General features: G+C 45.7%; 1 protein-coding gene across 4 annotated transcripts in view; it reads right to left on the bottom strand.

Moving 5' to 3' along the window:
* XPO6 (exportin 6) overlaps positions 1–21,035 on the bottom strand; it is a 103,391-nt gene that overhangs the window by 30,472 nt on the left and 51,884 nt on the right. For 3 of the 4 annotated variants that reach the window (XM_040973165.1, XM_040973162.1, XM_040973163.1), the window contains 5 exons: positions 19,953–20,406; positions 16,737–16,863; positions 10,937–11,046; positions 2,121–2,229; positions 783–875 (listed from right to left, as the gene is read on the bottom strand). In XM_040973165.1, the coding sequence (XP_040829099.1) occupies positions 783–875; positions 2,121–2,229; positions 10,937–11,046; positions 16,737–16,863; positions 19,953–20,406 (893 nt within the window). The remainder of the gene's footprint in view (positions 1–782; positions 876–2,120; positions 2,230–10,936; positions 11,047–16,736; positions 16,864–19,952; positions 20,407–21,035) is intronic. The other variant, XM_040973164.1, reaches the window with a different exon arrangement.

Raw genomic sequence — 21,035 nt, 5'->3', positions numbered from 1 at the left:
TTAAAAAATCACAAATTCAAGTTTTAAGAGTATTCTAACATGACAACATCAAAGCACCTGTGCAAGAAAGATAGACCTTAGACATGTCCTATCAGCATTATGACAGACCTCTAACTGCAAGTCCATCTCTCCTGCTAATGTAGCAGACAAGACTACGTAAGCCAAGCTCCATCTTTCTAAAGCTGTTGTACTTACCACATTAAGATAAAAACAAAACAAACATAACAGGCCTCTAAAAAGGTCAGGTGGCAAAGTACAATGGTGCTTTCCATTTGAGAAAACACAAAATACACCTAGATTGTTCAGTACCAAAGCTGACCCCAACAAGCTCTCTATCCTTCGAGGACAAACGAATTAAATGACATCTCTCCCAGTAATGAGCACCACTCAGAGAATGATGAAGATTCCAGCACAAAAATATGAAGAGAGAGCCAGAAATTTACCAAGAGAGAGCTCTGAAGAGGCAAGCTTTGTGGTCATCTCACTTTTATAAATTTCTCCATGTCTGGCCACCTCTGAGCTACTGAGGAAGGCGTTAAGGTACTGCAAAACTTTCTGTTCCAGCCAAGACCAACCAGAGCTTCCCAACAACTTAAAATATTTTTGTGAAGATGTTAATATCTGTTTAGTTTGAGAGTCAAGTATGGTAATTACTTTTCCTGGCTTAAACAAAAGGAAGGGAATACAGATAGAGAGAGAAGGAGGTACATAGGGGAGAGCCACGGCCATGGCACACGAACAAGCAAAAAACCAGAGGCTCCGTGAGCTTCCAAGTGAGTTACCAGAGTGGAGAAGGCATGCGTGGGTAAGAGCTCCATCACTTTGGCCACAACCTCCAAGCTCTGGCGCAAGTACCGCTGCCACTCCGTCTGCTGCTGTGGGGACACACAAAGCAGTCAGCTTGCCCCAAGGGGCAGGATCGACTCCCCTCCCCTGCCCATCTCTGCTGCCTCAAGTCCGCTTTCCCACACCACATTCTGAAGGAATGTAAACTGATGGAACCATGTTATTTGCCACCACCAAAGAACTAAATCAGATTTTTTTTTTAATTCAGTGAATTAAATACATAAAGCTGTATCTTCAGAAAGTACATGGTCCATACAGAAAAACTCATTTTCCTTGCTTTCTCCCTCCCCCAGCCCACACTAGGATCACAGAAATCTGGAGGAAAAAAAAAAATCACTTGTGAAATATCTGGGTCCCTTGGGACACTACCTCACCCACCACCTTAGACCAGCCATTATGGTGCTCCTGGACATAAAAGAGCACTTCCAAATGCTTACAGAGAACAGGATAAAAAGATGAATTTACTTTTGTGGAAAAAGAATTCAAAATCCATGCTTATGAGGCGTCTTTAAAATGTTCATGGAAAAAAATTAAAACACTATAAATGTGCATGGAATTCAAATTTTTTAAAAAACTAAAATAAACCAACTTTTTAAGTACTGACTGGACTTTTTTCCGTGACCAGCAGCAGCCTCCTCTAGTCAGAAATTCAGACTCTACGGCCTGCCTCACCACCACCCCCGCCTCCCAAGGGTGACCCAAGCCCCTAAGAGCAAGCTACTCCAGTGAATCTTAACAGCCTAACAGCTTAAAACATGCTGCCTAAATTATAAAGTTACTAAGAAAGGAAACTCACTTTAACAACCACCTACTATGTCTCATGCCCACAGGCAAGTGTTTCCAGATGTGCCACCTAACGTAGCTGACGACACCAGGAAGTCATGTCATTCCCATTTCCCGCACATGAGGAAATCGGGAACTGAGAAACTCAATACCCAGGTCTCCACCTCCTCTTTGCTTCAGGCCACAGAGATTCAAATCCAGGCCATCTGGTTCCCCTGTACACAGCTCTTTCCAATCCAAACAGGGCTACCCCCAAGGTCTTGGCCACACCACAGTCACTCTTATTTTGATCCACATAAGTACAAATGCCTATAAAACATTTTTTACAGTGAATGAGCCCAAGAGCTGTAAGATATATTTTTCTTTTTAAAATAAAGCCAAATGAATAACTCGAAAATCCTAGGTCTGAGTTCTCTAAAGCAGGGGTCCCAGGTTCAGGTCCACAGCATAATGCAGCCACGAGAAGGGACCAGTGGGGTTGCGTGACTTACGTCATCATCCAGCGTCTCATCGTCCAGCTCCTCCAGCTGGGCCTGGTTGTATCTGAACTGGATCCGATTCAACACCTCTGTGAGCAGGAGGACGAGGGCGTCTTCGTACCTGAGTGGCAGAGGGAGAGTGAACACCAGGTGAAAGAAGGCTTTGCTAGGATTCTCCAAAGGGAAGGGGCCCATGTTGGAGGGGTGTGTGTGAGGAGCATCCAGATGCCCAATGCTCAGCAAGCATGTGTGACAGAACAGCAGCAGCACGGCATCTACTGAATGCAGCTGTGTCCCAGGCAATACGCGTCCTTGTACAGACAGACCCCTGCATGTTACAGAGCATCCTTCTTTGTCTTGGTCCTTCAGTTACTGTTGGCATAGAGTGGCTTTTTCCATCCTTTACTTTCAACCTACTTCTCAATCTAAAGTGAGTCCCTTAGGTAGCTGGGTCACAGCTTTGTTCTTTGCTTTCACTATGTCTCACATTCCCCAATTCCTCCATTACTGCTTTCTTTTGTGCCAACGTATTTTCTACTGTAGCATTTTAAATCCCTAATCATTTCTTCTACTCTATAGGCTCTAGTTATTTTCTCAGTGGTTGTCCTGAAGATTATGGACACTGTAAATAAACACCAATGCAAGGATTTAATGCTTTTGACAGCTGTAATAAATGCCAGTCCAAGACTAAGACTCGCAACTGAGCATGGCCCAAGAAAGAATGCTGGCAAGGAAAAGAATTTACCAAAAAAAAAAAAAAAAAAAGGCACCATTTGTGGGGAACATCACATCACCACACAGACAAAATCCCATTTCAGTAGACTTCACAGAAAGGTAAAACCTTAGTTTTAGTAGCAGATGGTGACTCTAGCACAAATTCTCATCACTTAGAAAACGAAGCCCCACCTCGGGAACAGTCTACTGCCTACCCAGAAAGATGCCAACCTAAGAGGATCTGGTGGGGGTTGGGAGGGCACAGCAGTATGCCACTCCAGGTGCCTACCCCCTCCACACCCATTCTCATCCTCCTTTAAAAAAAACAGCACACCCGGAGGCCAGCTGGAGGAAGCATTTTCTAGCCTCATCTGCAGATTAGAGAGATCAAGAGAGGTCACGGACTTGAGTGGCACTTCTGGGGAAAGGTCTCTGGCCCAAGCTCTCCCACTTCTCAGCCCTACTGAATTGTGGCAGTGGTACCTACACCACCCATTACTGTGCAAAGCCAGGTGTAAGGCTGGCAGGACCAACATGCAAGGATTCCAGAAGGACATGGCCCACAGTGGGGACAGCGACCACTGCTCCTCAAGATGGCAACTTTAAGAAGGTGTAATTTCCAAGGGCTTCAAAGTTTCTGCTACAGTAACTCTCCATGAGGTTCTTCAGCTGGAAGGTAAGGCAGTCTGAATGGTGCCCCTGGTCCTGCCACTGCTGCCCCTCACACCACATCCTAACCCTCCATGTGACAGGGCCTGCAGCAAGGTAACAAAGGCTAGGTAAGGTCATGAGGGTAGCAGCCTAATCCACAAGACTGGTACCCATATCAGGAGATACGGAGGAACTTTCTCCTCCCCACACACGCACAAAAGCAGGGTCAGGAGAGCTCTGAGCGAGAAGGCCATCCTCTACAAGCCTTGGGAAGAAGGCAAACAAACAGAACCTGCCCACACCCCGGCCTGACGTCCTGAACTGCGGGGACTTCCATGGTGGAAGGCACCTGGTCCATGGTAACAGAGATGGTGAATGCTAAGAGAAAGAAAGCTGCAACTTCCAAGAACAAAGGGAAAGCAAGAGAACTTGGGCAAACACCCAAGAAAATGTTACAGACTATATTTTTCCTGAGAACTGTAAAATAAGGAGAAATGAAAGCAAAAGGCAGAACACTGGTAAGGTTTTCAAAGTGCGAGAATAGAAAACATGGCAAAGGCAACATAAAGAGGTGGGGGGAGTGGGAGGAGACCACATGGTGGCGGGTTTCTACATGGCACAGAGATAAACTGTTAATATGAAAAGGCACACATACATATGATAACACCCAGAATAACTACTAAAAATCTCACAGAGAGTTACAGCCAAACACCCAGTAGAGGCAATATGACAAGGAAAACTAAATGTGAACACAACTAACAAAACTGATAGAACTGAAAGGAGACAGACAAATCTACAACTTACACTGGGGAATGACTCACGGCTCTCTCAAGTCAGAACGCATTCAACACGTGCCTTCTTAACCAACCCGGCCTGACGTTTACAGAACACTCTCCCTAACAACAGCACAGCACTTCTACACACTTTGTTTCCTAAGTGACAACGAACAACCTCCAGGGAGACAGGGACATAAAATAAATTTTTAAATCTGAATTGAAATTTAAAGTACTGAAACCATACAAATTATGCTTACAAAGCATAATAAAATCAATCTAGAAAACAATAACAAAAAGACATATGAGGAAAAACCCTAATAACTGGAAATAAGCAATAAAGAAGCGATCTCTAGAGGAATCAGAAAACATTTACAACTGAATAAACATTAGATGGAGCATATGAAGTGCAATAAAGCCAAAGCAGTACACAGAGGGAAGTTTACAGGCCCAAACGCGGCAGGCATTCAGCACAGTTCAGACTCTGCTCTATAACTCACACCTCACATCAGAGCTGCGCCTGAGTCCCAACTCTGCTTTCTGATTTTTTCATTTTATGATTTACTTATTTATTTGAAAGGCACACAGAGAGAAGGAGGAACCGAGAGAAATATTCCATCTGCTGACTGACTCCCAAAATGGCCATAACAGCTGGAACTGGGTGGTCCAAAGCCAGGAGCCAGAGCTTCTTTCAGATCTCCCACATGGGTACAGAGGCACAGGGACCTGGATTAGAAGTGAGGCAACCAGGGCCCAAACCAGTGCTCATATGGGATGCTGGCACAACAGGTGGAAGCTAAGCCTGCAATAGCATGTCACGACCCCCCACCCACTCTGCTTTAGATCCCTACATCCTGGGAAGGAGATGCTGGCTCAAGGACTTGGATCCCTGCCACCCACGTGGGAGACCTGGATTGAATTCCAGGCTCCCAGCTTCAGCTTGGCCCCAGTCGGGCAGCAGGTGGAAGAGCTCTCTCTGCTTCTGTCTCTTGGCTTTCAAATAAAATTACACAAACAAAACAACTCTTATATACACAGCAGAGATAAACCTATAGACCTCACAAGCTCTGAGAGGAAAATAAAATGACAAATGCAAAGATAACTACATAACAGATGCTCAATAAATACTCCAGGAGAGTGGATTGTTAGCTTAGAAACTAAGATCCTGGTTAAAACACCTGCATATCACATCCGGGTTCCTGGGTTTGATGCCCAGGGCAAGTGCCTAACCTCAACTTCCTGCTTACAGACCCTGGGAGGCAGCAGGTGACGACAATGGGTTTCTTGCCACACTTGTGGGAAAACTGCATTCTGGGTTTTGGTTCTGGCCCAGCTCAGGCTTTTATGGGCATGTGAGAAGTGAACTAGAGGGCAGTGGCTCTCTGTCTCTCTGCCTCAGAAATAAATAGGATGACCAAAACAAAGAATCTGAACCAAAAACAAAAGAATAAGTATGCAGGCAACAGATACAATTCCAAGGCAGGGGCCTGGCACAAAAGCCTAGTGGTTGAAGTCCTCACCTTGCACACACCCGGATGCCATATGAGTGCCAGTTCTAATCCCAGTGGCCCCATTTCCCATCCAGCTCCCTACTTGCGGCCTGGGAAAGCAGTCAAGGCTGGCCCAAAGCCTTGGGACCCTGTACCCGCATGGGAGACCTGGAAGAAGCTCCTGGCTCCTGGCTTTGGATCAGTTCAGCTCTGTCTGTTGTGGCCACTTGGGGAGTGAATCAGTGGACAGGAAGATGTGCCTCGCTGTCTCTCCTCCTCTCTGCATATCTGACTTTCCAATAAAAATAAACAAATCTTAAAAAATTCCAAGGCAGATAACTAAAATGGACTGAAGCATAATCCTGGATAGCTTTTTCAACTCAGTAAGATAACCAAGACCCCATTCGTCATTGGCTCTCCGGGGCAATCAACACAAGGACCTAACGAACACCCAGAGCTCTGATGTAAACCTAAGTGACGCCCTGTCTCAGCCGTACCACAGCGCCCTGTAACAACAGCACTTCCTCTTTACTAGGCAGAGTAACCCACTTCAAAAGGAGAAGAGCAGTTTTTCTCACGCTTGCCCATCTGTTTACAGCCCAGTGTACTGTGACCTGGCACCCTGTGCTGCTCCGTGGCCGGCATTTACTGGCATTCTCCTGTCACGGGGGCTTATGAGACGTGACACAATGACTTCGGGTTGGTTGCTTTACGTGCTCATGTTTTCTCATCTTCCTGGGTAATAAAGTTTCTGCACAGGTGCCTCCCCTTATCCAGGTAAGCACAAGAGAAGGGGGCAACAGAGAAAGGGAAAGAGGGGTATCTTACACACATGGAACCCTTCCATTCTCTCAACAGCTTGTGAGGGCAGCATAACTATGCCCAGATACAACGATTTCTGTGTGGAATAGATACAAATGAGGAAAAGGACACCGAACTTCAGGCCCTTGCACCACCTGCCTGTGGAGATGAGGCCACACCAGCCCTCAGGAAGGACTGCTCAGCAGGGTCCATGGCAGCGCTCATGAAGCCCCATTCTCTACAGTCCTGGTCAAGAAATGCCAGAGCACTCTCAACGGAGCAGGAACAAACAGAGCCACGGCTCCTATGACCAAGAACAACCCAGGTCACTTGTGCTCCTAAGTCCGTAGCCTGCAAAGGCTATCGTTTTGTTGTGATGAATGATGCAAAACCTACAAACCACAAGGGACAGGAACTGAGCACCGACTCTGCGGTTGAGCCACACCTACAGTTCCCATTTCAGGCACCTGGAACACATTTTTGACTGCCTCCTGCAAGACCAGCTGCTTCTGCAATTACAGCTTCAGTCACACACGCTGACTCCCAAAGCACGCCACCATCTCCCAGAGAGTTCACTAGTTACAAGCCATCTGATCACATTTACATGTCTCAGCTAACACAGACGGCAGTGGCAGCAGCAGCCTGCATCCTTTACCAGCTGCTGTGGCAAGACACAACTTCTCTGACACATAGAGTGGCTCTTGAAACTTTCAACACTCTCATTTAACAGCTTTTGAGGAACAGGTGTTGGGCCTGGCAGTCAGGTCGCCACTTCATAGCCTGGGTCCCATAGCTGAGGGCCTGGGGGTTTGAGTTGCAGCTCTGCTCCCAATTGCAGCTTATGACTAATGAGCGCCCTGGGAGGCTATGGTGACTGGGCTCCTTACACCCTTATGGGAAATCTGCATTGGGTTCCCAGCCACTGCGGGCATTTGGGGAACCAACTAGGATGGAAGCTCTCACTCGCTCTCCCTCTCTCAGTTGTGTGTGCTCTAATAATTTTTTTTTTGAAAGCATCTGAGCACATTTACATAAACAGTAACATCAGGGGTAACCAAAAATAAAATAAAGATTTATTTATTTATTCATTCATTCATTCATTTGAAAAGCAAAGTGATACATACAGAGAGGAAAAGAGAGAGAAAGATCCTCCACTCACTTTGTTACTCCCCCAAATGCAATGGTGGAGCTAAGCCGGGGTGAAAGCAAGAATGGAATTCCATCCAGTTCTTCCACGTGAGTGGAAGGGACCAAGCCACTTTAGTAGAGAACTGAATCAGAAGTGTAACAGCTGGGGCTCCAAATGACATTTCAAATGCAGGCTGCTGCCATTGCTAGCAGCAGCCTAACTCACTATGCCATGCGCCAGCCTCCCCCAAATATATTATAAACTGAAGTTCAAATATTTCCTCTGTGTGGCTCAGCGGACTGATAGCCACTGATAGCGGTCTCCTACCCCAGACCAATGGGCAATGTCTGACAAGGCAATCAGTTCCCCAGGCAGTGGTTAGTGTATAACAGCACAGAAAACAGACAACTCTGAAGAGTTTGCTTATTTTGCTTACAGAAGTTACAAAAGTATTATTCATACGTGTTATGCTTAAAAATCTTAGGAACACTGGGGTTGGCATCATGGGTCAACATTAATTAATCCTCAGGCTACAAATGCCAGCAAGCCATATGGGCACTGGTTTGTATCCTGGCTGCTCCACTTCCCATCCAGCTCCCTGCTTGTGGTCTGGGAAAGCAGTCGAGGACGGCCCAAAGCCTTGGGACCCTGCACCAACATGCAAGACCCAGAAGAGGTTCTTAGCTCCTGGTTTCAGATTGGCTCACTTACAGTGGCTGCAGTCATTTGGAGAGTGAACCAATGGATGGCAGATCATTCTCTGTCTCATTCTTTGTAAATCTGTCTTCCCAGTAAAAATAAAATCTTTTAAAATAAGAATCTAAAGAAAATTTAGAAAGCCTCATTTAGAATGACAGTCAAATGATTATGAGAAAAATTTATAATGTTTAAAAAAGCAAGTCAACCTGCACCATCACCAAGTCTGGTCACAGATGACAGACCGCAAGCTGGTCAGCATCCATAGGTGGACTAACGGCTTTTCAAACCGTCCACAGGCCTGCCCCTTCTCTCCACCACAGCCAAAGGGCAGTAACATCTCCTGTGACTTACTGCTACCATCATCAGCACTGTTACCACTCAGTGTCTAGCTCACACAGCCATATGTCTTCCTTGAATCTTAACCATTCTGCAACAGTCCTGGCATGTCTCCCTTGCAGGAGGAAATGTGAGCAGCCCAGAACCTGACCACAGAGCAGAAAAGGAGCCTCATCTAGATAACTGCTGGTTCAATGATCTGCACTGGTGTGCCTTTCATCCCAACAATCTGCTAGTATGTATTTTCTCAATGGAGCCAGATTCTTCACACCTCCCATTCATATGGTGCTTTAAAATGCATTTTCATAGTAATCACTTCCTCAGCTGATTCTCTCAAACAGCCTGCACAATCTGGAATACAGAAAAATATGAATATATACTACCAAATATAGAAAAACCAGGCACAAAGAGAACCAAAAGACATGTCTGTTCAGCACACGCGAAAAAGATAAGGACGGAAGTACCTTTTAGTCAACAACCCTCATTCAAAAACACAATTGCTTAAATTTGGCAACGTCACCAGAAACAGGACCTACTATTGTGTAACACACTTTCTGATACATAAACATACAACTCTAGCATTAGCCACAGAACAGACCCCGCAGTCATTGGGAAAGCTATTCTGCAATCACAAAAACGTTTGCCAATCATCACCAAAAAATGTTGAAATTTGCAATGCAAATATTCTGCTGAGAATCTTGAGAAGTCACAGAACTGCAGCAGTGAAGGGGTCTTCAATGTGCTCTCCCGGACAGAGTCTCTCCTCCAGAGCAGCGTCACCCGGCGCATCCCTGGGACAGCCGTGTTCCCAACCGCCCCACCAGGGGCTGAGCACCTACAGTCCGTCCAAGTTCATTATTTCATTTCATGCCTCAACAATTATTATCATCCTTCCCTTTTTACAAAGCAGGTAACAGAAGCCCTCGGTGGCTACCCAAGAGCTACAAACCCAGGATTCAAATCAAGGCCCACCTGAGTCCCAGACGTGGCATCACCCTCCCACCGCATTCACTAGATGGGATTCTGGGCTCTGGCTTCAGCCTGTCAATATCCCTCCTATCATGGACATGTGGGAACAAATCATAAGATGAAAGATTTCTCTCTCTCTCCCTCCCCCCCTTCTCTTTGCCTTCCAAATACATCTTTAAAACATACATATATGTATATATAAATACTGTGCAAAGAACCAAGAAACACACCCAAGTGGAGTGAGATCTGCAGGCCCTCTTAAGTCAGGACAGTAAAGTCCTTTGGGTTGGACGCCTTAGTGTGTGATCGCAGCCCTCAACTGCACACTGTCCTAGAAATCAAAGTGCAGGGCTAGTTTAATAGAAAATCACTTGGAGCCTACACTGTCAAATATGGGGCTTTGTCTCCTTCCTACCCTCCTATGCAGAATCTGACTACACTGCCGTCACACACAGAACAATGTGTATATTTTGCAAAGAAAAGCAGTCATTTCACTTGCTCCGTTTTTGGATCTTGACTTCACATTCTTAGCATACAGAATCTAAAACTCTGCCCGTCCCATATCCCACAGCCACCTCCCGCTACTATCTTCTCCATATCCAGTGGCCCTAAGATAATATTGTTCAGGAAGCATTTTCTGCCTACAAGCAAGAAAAATGCACTTGAGAAACAAACGGGCAAGCAGGACCAAATCTTTCCCCATTTTCTATTTCACAAATTCCAAAAGAGATTATCTCAGAAGGGCAAGATTACGGATTAATTTCTTTCACATCTTCCTACATATCTTTTCTTAGCTTTAAAAATAAATATGTATTTTCTTTCTTAACAGACATCCACTAATTTACTTAGGAGGTTTTCAAACACATACTAATGGAAAGGAGTTAGAGCCCCTTCCACATAACCATCACCCTAGAGCCAGCCCCGTCACTTCCACACACCAACAACTTCCCTTTTACCCCAGAGGGCTATTTTAAACAAACACCAGATGTCATATCATTCTATCCAATAAATGCATGTATTTATTCATATCTCTAAAATAATGGTCTTAAAAAAATTAACACACCACTAAAGTATTCTCACACTTAAATAAATATTCATTGCAAATAGTAATAGAATGTTTAAATAAAACAAACAGAAGAAAGAGCTCCGTGTTCGCACTGCCTAGACAGTACCTGGGCGTCCGTCCCTCCGGCCAGGTGCAGCGCACTGCAAGCTTTGCAGGCCGGGGGACGTGCTATTCTCATCATCACTGTTTCTGGGGTTTACCTGTTGAGAACTGCTTCCTTGTCTCCCAGACGACTCTTAATTTTACTTGTCAGATAGTCCAAAAAGAGCGTCCAGATATCCAAACAGGAGAAGTAACCTTCATGAGTAGGCTACGATATAAAAGAAATCCAAACAGAATTATTTCATGCGGCTGTTCTTTAGAAACACACGCCCCAGCGCTCATTTCTACCACAACAGTGAAATCATGCTTTACACTTCCTCGGGCTCACAAGCACTTACAACGAGTGGGGTTTTGTCTATCAGTTTTCACCTACTGGGGAGACAGCTGCCAGGGACAAAGCGAGCTGAGATCTTAAAGACTGAGGTTGGCCTACATTCAGAGCCCCACTAACAACATCTGCTGGCGCGGCTGTGGGAAGACAGGTACCCCTCTCACTGGCGCTGGGAGTGCAGGTTAGCAAAACCGCTATGGAAGCCAGTAAGGAGAGTGCTAAGAGAACTGCAAATTGATCTGCCACATGACCCAGTGACCCCACTTCTGGGAATATAGCTAAAGGGATGAGATCCGCATATGAGAAAGGGATCTGTCATCCTACGTTTACAGCAGCAAAATCTACAATAGTAAATCCCGGCATGTTCAAGGCGAGGACTTTAGCCACTAGGCTACGCCGCCGGGCCCCACATTCATTCTCAATCTGTGGCCCCAGCCCTGATACATCCCGTCAGATTCTCACTGCTCACCTGAACCCTTTGGTTTTGCCCATGTCTGCCTCACTGGACCTCATATTTGGGACAGAATCGGCAGAGAAAGAAAGAATACCATGTCATTCTTAGATCCTTTTCCTTTAATTTATGAGCCACAGGAAAATCCCAAAGTTTCCAAGTGCATAAAAGAAATCTGTCCAAGGAAAGACTAACACCAGGTGTAGCATGACCTACGCGGAAGGCCAAAGCGGGCAAAGCATCCTTCAGAATCCAGGCGGCACCCAGGCTCACGGCCCAAGGTCGGGCCTGGCGCAGGGGCTGCACAGCTCCACGGGCAGCGCAGCAGGAGCAACCTGAGGAAGCAAACCACACCCTCGCCTCCACCTCCTACCTGCCAGACCAGGGCATCTGTGGCAGGAAGTAAACCAGGAAAATCAACAAGGAACACAGCTACTGAGCCGTGCGGAGTAATATGGGTAGCTGGTCAACTGTCCTGACTTCAGCTTGCTGAGCCTCTGCTGAAGAAGCTGTCCTTCGTTCACTGAGCACACACTCCAGTCCTCTCCACAGAACACCGATCAGCAGCATGTGGGAGTGCTTGTTCAGAACGGCCACCACATAAACCCAAGTGGAACGGCTAGTCAAAGTACTTTACAACTGCACATGTCACCGCCATGGCGTTGATAAGAGATTTTCACTACATGGCCCAAGACCAAAACAAATGTAAACAGACATAGCCCATCACCAGCCAGAGCCACACCTGCTGCCCGCAGGCTGCCACTGACCTGAACTGCATCGCTGCAGATACAAGCTGACGAAGCCAGGAGATGACAGGCAGACTCCACACTTAGAGTCACTTAGCTTTTCAGGATCCTCCCAGACTCATTTCTGCACTTGATCTTAACCAAAAGGCTGAGACGCGACCCCGACTTATTTCTATGACTTGCCTATACCCAGGCTCAGATTTACTTTCCAGATTTCAAAGCTAACCGTCTCTGAAAATGCTGACAATTCTTCTCATTTATTCATTCATTTGTTAATTTTTTCACTTATGTAAGAAATTCCCATCCACTGATTCACTTCCCAAATGCCCAACAGCCATGGCTGAGCTATGCCAGGCTATGTCCAGGAGTCATGAACTCAATCCAAGCTCCGCATAGCGGGGCCAGACTCCAGGTTCTGAGGCATCCCTGCAGCCTTGCAGGGTCTGCATCAGTAATAAGCTGGAGCCAGCTCTCAGCCCCAGGGACTCCAATACAGCAGGTGGATCTATCCACCAGCACGTTAACTGATTAGTGCTTGTTCCCTGACAGAGTGCTTTAAGAAATAAAGAGCTCACAGTGTTTAGCTTTCATTTGCTTTGGTCTCTTTGATTTTTACAACAATCTTGAAAGAGCAAAGACAATTTGTCTTCTCTTTTTACAGATTAAAAAACAAAACAAAACAAAAGACAAGACTTAAAAGTAATAGACAAGGAAAAGAATGAGAATGAGAATGTGGCAGCAATGTGGCTCTTCAGACCCCTGATCCAGAGGGCTGGAGTGTGGCATAGCAGGAAAGCTGCAGCTGCTGAAGCTGGCATCCCAGGTGAGCACCAGCTTGCATCCCCAGCTGCTCCACTACTGCTCCAGCTCCTTGCTAATAGCCTAGGAAAAGCAGTCAAAGACGGCCCAAGCATGTGGGCACCTGCCCCGACAAAGGGGACCCAGATGAAGCTTAGAATCCCTGCTTCCAGCCTGGCTCAGCCCTGGAGTTGTGCCACGTGGGGAGTAAGCCAGTGAATGGTCACCTCTCTAGCTCTTCAGACAGACAGTAGATAAACAGAAATATATATAGTACCTATATATGACTAGTAGATAAGTAGAAATATATATATACATATATTTATTTTTCTGTATATGGAAAGACAGAGAGAGAGAGAGAGGAAGACAAACGAACCAGCCCCTTTCACCTTGGTCTATGAAGCAGCAAAAAAATTTAAAATGCGAGAGCAAGAAAGAATTGGGTAAAAAAAACACCTGGGTAAGGATCAGAGAAATCAGAGGTTTGTTCAGAAGCAAGGAAAGCCATGGCAGAGGCAAACACCTGGGTGCACCACCAGCTGTCAGGACCAGCACTTCGGTTGAAGAAGAACACTGCGGGGTCGGTACTGTGGCATAGTGCGTTAAGTTGCTCCATGTGATGCCAGTACCCCCTATGAGTGCTGGTTCAAATCCTGAATATTCCACCTTAAATCTAGCTCCCTGCTAATGCATCTGGCAAAGCAGCAGAGGATAGCTCAAGAACTTGGGCTCCTGCCACCTGCTAAGATCTGGATGGAGTTCTGGGCTCCTGCCTTCAACCTCACCCAGTCCCATCCATTGTAGCCACTGGCAGAGTTAACCAGTGAACAGAAGACCTCTTTGTCTCTCTATATATATGTTAAAAAAAAAAAAAAACACCTTTCAAACAAATCATTTTTTAAAAAAGAAATGGGAAAAATGAGAAGCAGTTAAAGAAGTCTTAGTAGCATCATTCTTTGTCGTATTATTATTATTTCAAAATGTTTACCAGCACTAAAATTTCTAGAATTTTAGAACACAGAGACAAACTGCTGAATACATCATAATAACCACCTAAAGAGAAATCAGACATGTTCCATTTTGAGAGAGAACAAAGCTATGAGAAAGTAAGATCCTATTTTCAGAGAACAGACGAGAGCATGACGGTCTCCCTCGAGACCATTTCTTATCCTAACGTCCTCTCTCAAAGCACTCCGCTGCCATCAGGCCCCAATGCCAAGGCACCTGCCCTCCTTGCTCTGCTCTGTCTGCCCAGCCAGGAGGGCAAAGGGGACTTTATCCACTAGGCAATTGTGCTGGGCCCTCTCTTTTTGCATTTTTATAAAGATCTATTTTATTCTGGGCCCAGCGTGATGGCCTAGTGGCTAAATATTCACATTGCATGAACCAGGATCCCATATGGGTGCTGGTTCGTATCCTGGCTGCTCCACTTCCCTTCCAGCTCCCTGCTTGTAGCCTGGGAAAGCAGTGCAGGATAGCCAAAGCCTTAGGACCTTGCACCCACATGGGAGACCCAGAAGAAGCTCCTGACTCCTGGTTCTGGATCAGCTCAGCTCTGGCTGTTGCAGCCATTTGGGGAGTGAACCAGAGGACGAAAGATCTTTCTCTGCCTTTCTTCTCTCTGTAACTCTTGACTTTCCAATAAAAATAAATTTTAAAAATTATTTTATTTTTATTGGAAAGACAGAATTACACAGAGAGGAGAAACAGAGATCTTCTATCCACTGGCTCTCTCTCCAAATGGTTGCAACAGCAAAAAAGTCAAAGTTAGGAGTCAGGAACTTGGGTCTCCCACATGGGTTGTAGTACCGAAGCACTTGGGCCATACTCCACTGCTTTCCCAGGCATTAGGAGAGAGCAAGATAGCAAGAGGAGCAACCAGAGCTTGGACCGGCACCCAAATGAGGTGCCAGCACTGCAGGCTGAGGTTTGGCCTCCTAGGCCAAGTGCTTCACTCTTATGTCCTCCCCCTCCCACAGCTTCATCACTGCCTTCGGATCCTTCCTAGGCCTGGGGAGCTCAGCATGTTTGCCTTCTTGCCATGCACTCCCTGGTCCCTCTATCAGACTTCTTCAAGCTCTGGTCCTCTTCCGCCCCTTTCTCCAAAGTGCACGCTCACATCCAGTACACTTCTTTGTACACAAGAAAGACAACTTTCCACACCAACTCCTTGCTCTGAATCCCTCCCACATACATAAAATCCTGCCCATCTAGAACCTGACCTCTCTTCTGGCCTCATGAAGCTACTCCACTTTTAAAGCAGATGTGCTCAGTGATCCATTAGTTTCAATCCCCATCCAGTGGTGGGGAGACACCCAGGCTGTGAGCTATGCAAGACCTGTATAATCACCTGGTCTGGCCCATCAAGGTAACCCACAGACAAGATCCAAAACCCAATAAATCTTCAGCAGGCTAACTCTTAACTCGGCAGCTTTATACACCCCACGAATGCTGTTACAAATGTTCAAATGGCCCTCAGTAGGAAAAAAGTTTCTCCACCCCTGCACCCACAGAGATCTACCTGTATATCAAAGACCACCTATAGGATGCTGACAATCACCAACAAGTGACCATCAGCAGTGGAGTGGATTTCCCAACAATGGCTTCCTGTACCACACTGGAAATGAACACACTGCTGCTACACACAACACACAACTCTTCCAAAGGACACACTGAGCTGAGAATGCCAGACACAGCAAGCATATGCTATATATATCTTCATTCCAAGAAAATCCCCAATAAAGCAAAACTAATCTATGGTGTTAAGGTCAAGTCTGGGCTTACACCTGGAGAGAGGGGGGTGAAGTGATAGAGAAGGGAGCGGGGAATTTCCAGGATGCTGGTGCTGTCTTGTTTCTTGCTTTAGGTGGTAGTTAAACAAATGGGACCATTTGCGGAAACAAGAAACAATCAACCAAGCCACACGCTTACTAAAGCCTTTGCAAAGCACACACATACAGGTATAAGGGGATCAAGTGTGATGGAATTGTCTAAAACAACCGCATAGCTCTATCAATTCACTTCACATCACTGAAAAGAACAATTACAAAGAGAATTTCATAGCATATAAACCTATCCCTCAACAAAATTGTTACAATAACAAAATGCACACAAATCAAATTCTGGGTCACTAAGCTGGAAACTCAACAAAGGCCGACTTTGGTCATGCAGATGATATACCTCAACCAAAAGCTCAAAGAAGTCTGTTAAATTGGGGGGGAAAAAAACAGACACCACCAAATCTAACTCTGGAGAGCTTCACTATACGAAATTTTGGAGTATCAGTGAATAAAAGGTCCTAATTGCAGACTTGTTTTGCCTTTAGCCTCTCGGATTCTCTGGGTTCAGTTCCTGGCTCCAGCACTTACTAACTGCGCAGTGACCCCTTGTGCCTCAGAGCCTGGTCCACTACATACAGAGAATCACAGCAATAATATCCACATCACAAACTAACCATATCCATTTTAACAGTGCAAGCCCTGTAACCATGTCTGTGAAATGAAGCTTATTCCCCAAAACGAACAAGGTAGGTCTTTTTCTCTGGGAGAGGAGGATCGTCTTGGAGGATTTACCTGGTGAAATGTGTACTTGAACAAAAGTGTGAGAAACTCCACCACAGGGAACTGGGAGTAGGACTCGATTCTTCTTAGGTGGACACTCACAAAGAGCCGCAGAAAGTCAGTGAACTTCTCGATGTAGCTAAATGAGACAAGACAAAAGGTGACCTAAGAAACCCAGCCACCTCCAGAGAAGAGAACTTAAATTCAATCCAAATGTGTTTCACAGAGAATGGTAAAGGTTTATAATACATTCGCAGTTAAAAATATAAAGGCCTGCAACAATTACCTACAGGACAGGCAACCCTTCACTCCATTACCACCTGAAACATAGCAGAAAAGCAACTTTAATCCTCAGACACTATCTTCTTAAAGCCAGTGCTCTCCTATTTTCTAACTCATTCGTGTTACACCCCAATTAAAGGGAAAGCAGATGGTGTCATAAAGCTCATGAGCAAACCATTGTGTCCCTTAGTCCTGGCAAGTATAGAAAGGCCTAGAAAGGCTTGTTTCTTCACCAGGAGCCCAACCTTCCAGAACAATCGGAACAACACAAGAACAAGCCCAGTCAGGCATCCAGGGAAGGCTTACTCTGGCTTCTAAACTAACATCCACTTCCCTCTGGCTCCTGTGCTAGTGAAGCACAGCAGACCCTGCACCCCTCAGAGAAACGTGGAGCGTAAGAGAGGGCGGCGGAGGGAGCCGAGCAAGCGTCTACAGATGGAGCCCAAGGAGGTGACACTGACAGCCCGGGGCCACCCAGCCAGCTCAGGGCAGGCTAGCGTTCACTCCCAATCCAGGCTCTCTCTGTTCACTTCACAGGGGATTCCCAATTCAGGTTTATTTACAAAATCATTTCACAGAAGAGCAAGGGGCACAGCTGCAAGGAGAAGAGATTTTTGTTATGAAATACACAGCACATCATCACTCTCACATTTCAGAAACTGTCATTTGAAGCCCCTATATACCAAAGGTGACTAGAAAATGAGATGGGCATACCTTCTTAAAGTACATTTCAGAGACCAGCGGGGAAAAAAAAAAAAAGGAGGGGTGCAGGGGACTTACTTGAGCCTTAGCCAACAATTAAACAATGGGCTGAAATTAAACAACCCTGATTTCTAGAGCAGAGATATGTGGAATAGTAAAGGGGAAGAAGAAGAAAACTACTCCTCGAAGAGCACACTGGCCCAAGAGCAAAACGTCCCACGTTCTTCCCGGGGCCCGCGCCCCTGAAGGCGGCCATGCTGCATCCCCTTTTGCAGCTTTTGAAAATGCATAGTCATTTGTCTGGATAAGCAGAAGAAAAAAAAAAAAGACTGCCTTTGGGGACCATGAGCCAAATACTTCAAAAACAGGCACTGCAATCGATTGTTGTCAGAAATGGGAAGGCATGCAGAGACTTCAGGAGTCAGAGCTCCTCCTTCTCATCACATCACACAGTTTTACATGGACATGCCAGCTCCTCAACCAACTGCTCCTTAAGAAGATACACTCAATTCCCTACCACCCATTAAAGAACAAAGAGAAGTCCTGGGTAAAATACCACGCATTTTACTTTTATTTTAAGCTCCAATCCAACTTAAAAAATAATATATATATACATATATAAAATATAGTAATACAACAAGGCTTTCAGTGGCTAAAAAACTATGGATTTTATTTCACCTCATTTTCTTTCCCTTGCCCACCTTCTGGTACAGGTGCCAATGAACAGTAGAAAGTTAGGGGGTGGGGAGAAAAGCAGTGGAGTAGGAGAAGAAAAGCCACAGGCCCGGTTAAGCAGCTCCCGGGTGACCAGGAGCGGGTTGAGCTGTTTAGAATTAGTGCTCAGGGACCCCAGAGCCAGGAAGCAAGCACGCAGTGTTGTTTTTGTCACCTTTCTGCTTCCAAGGCCACTCTCAGTTTTCACAGAGCAAAAAAGGAAGCATAGGATTAAAATACAAAACCAAGAGCATAAACGTTACATGGAACAGTTGAGTCCACAGCGAATCCATGCTGACAGCACCATGCCCTGGGGACGTAAGCCGTGACAAGGTGTCTAAGACAAACTCAAGACAACTGGCACGGGACGGCTGGTACAAGCAGCCAGGGTTGTTTTGTTTGTTTTTGTTTGTTTTTTAATTTATTAACATATGATGATAACAGCCTTTCTTAAAGCTAGAAAGGATTCGAAATTGTATGAATATTTTCTTTCGTGATTACACAAAGTGAACGTCACACAGAAGTTGCTTACAATGAACCAAACCAAAACTATCTACACATTTTGTACATGAGAAAATGTAAAACAGTCCCAACTTGAAAAGCACTAAACTTAGCTTTAGATACATATTCTGGCAAATATTTCAGAAAAGGAAATAGCTTAATTTTGTAGCACTTAATAACAAAAGACAATCAATGCAAAGGATCAAAGTGTTAAGTTTCTGCTGCCAGGTAATCTGTGGCTATTTACTAACTCAATGCTCAGCTGGAAGTTCCAGAGCAGTCAGCATGACCGCGGGACACCAGCGTCCAGCCTCCCTCGTGTGTTACCAGCAGCAGCAGCATGCTAACAGAACTTGTCAGGTGCATAAAGGGAAGCAGATAGAGAGACCCCATCTCAGAGTTCCACAGAGTCCTCTTTCAGAGAAAAAGGGGGCTAGGTAATTTTAGGGTCCACTCTACTGAGGGAACAGCAAAGAAATAAATACAGGTGTGTGTCAACCTGTGCCCACGTTAACATCCCCTACCTTGTGTTAAAAACTTGCCATTTTTCTAACACCCACAGAAATAACAGCACTCCTACACACTGCCAAGTATTCACTTGGGGAAAGCCAAACGGTAAAACCTGACAAGCAACACCACGTGAGAAAGGGTGCCGGGGACGCCTGTACCTCCTCGGACCTCTTCTGTCCTTGGCTACGCGTGAGCAGCAGTCAGCTCCTGCACCACCTCAGACCTGCAGGCGAAGAGTGAGGAAGACGGGGCAAGAGGAGTGCCGGGCAGACAGGAGGAGGACGGGGCGGAGACAACAAACCTACACAGTCCACAGCCACGTGTCAGACTCTACTGACCCCTTTACCGCCCTAGCCCTTCCAGGTTCTCTCAGACTTACTGGTGCACACCTACCTTCCCGTTCCTTACCAGAAGCCCCACATTCTGAAAGCAAAGAGGGTTACAGACACTGCGGCACAGAGTGAAACGCAGTCACAGCCCGTTCTCGGGCACAACCAACTGCACACCTGTTGTCATTACCTCTCATCAAGCTCTTCTAGCCTGCTCTTCACCGTGTGGGCATTGTGATCCTTGGTGATTTTCTGCAGGAGGTAGAAAGTCTGCTGGAACATGCGCAGTAAATATTCCTCGAATTCCATAGGCACACAGTTCTTGGACATGAGTTCGTTGATGCAGGACATGGCCAGGACCCCAAGCCGGCCACGCTCCTGACCCAAGACACAGTTCTGGCTGCTGCCGTTAACGGATGCCATCTTTCTAGCCCGGATGTCGCAGCCAAAGCGCGCAAAGTGGAAGATGGTGGTAAGGAGGGACGGGGTGATGCTGGCAGACAGAGGAATCCAACTGAAGAGATGGGCCAGGCACTCCAAGGCCAGGGAACAGACATACTCACTCTCCGCGTCGAGGATGGGAATGGGCTGACTCAACAATTTGGCTGAGCTAGGACTCTGCAACAGGTTACTCAGTAGGTCACCTGAAAGCAAAAATAACTTTGAAGGCCCCACTATCAACTTCAATTCAAATGACTCTCCTTCAAAGATGGAACAAGAAAAAATCAACTTAGTCACCAAAGAAATCAGTATGTTACATGCCAATTATAAAAAGTTGACAGCAGAGCAAAATAATACATACAATTCTGATGCTTAGGGGGGAAATCTGTTTTTGTTAAGATTTATGGAATAGCAGCTTCTAGCAGGGAGAAGGAGTTGAGATTGGGGGAGCTATTGACAGCTGTAAAACCCCAAGCCTCTCCACGCTGTTCTTTTCTTCTGTCCATCCAAATCACAATCTCATTTTTGAAAAAAAAAAAAAAGTGCATGAGCAGTAAATCAATTTTTGAAATCCCTAATACCATAGATAAAGCAAAACATCAATGAATTAAAGACTGAAAATCTTCAGCTTTTAAATGAAGCATAGGACAAGGAAGAAGACTCAAACACAAACCTTAACCAAAAGTATGGATAAACTCAAATATCAAAATTAGGACTTTGTAATCAATGGAAAAATGATGGGAAAGTGACCAGGCAGATAACAGATTTCCAAGAAGTTATGCTTACAACTTCCAACAGCAAAAAAGGGCCAAAATGTAAAATAAACAAAAAT

This window comes from Ochotona curzoniae, unplaced genomic scaffold, assembly GCF_017591425.1.
Source record: "Ochotona curzoniae isolate NIBS_2020 unplaced genomic scaffold, NIBS_Ocur_1.0 contig_2321, whole genome shotgun sequence".
In the NCBI taxonomy this organism is placed as follows: Eukaryota; Metazoa; Chordata; class Mammalia; order Lagomorpha; family Ochotonidae; genus Ochotona; species Ochotona curzoniae.
This window is presented reverse-complemented; position numbering and strand designations above follow the sequence as displayed.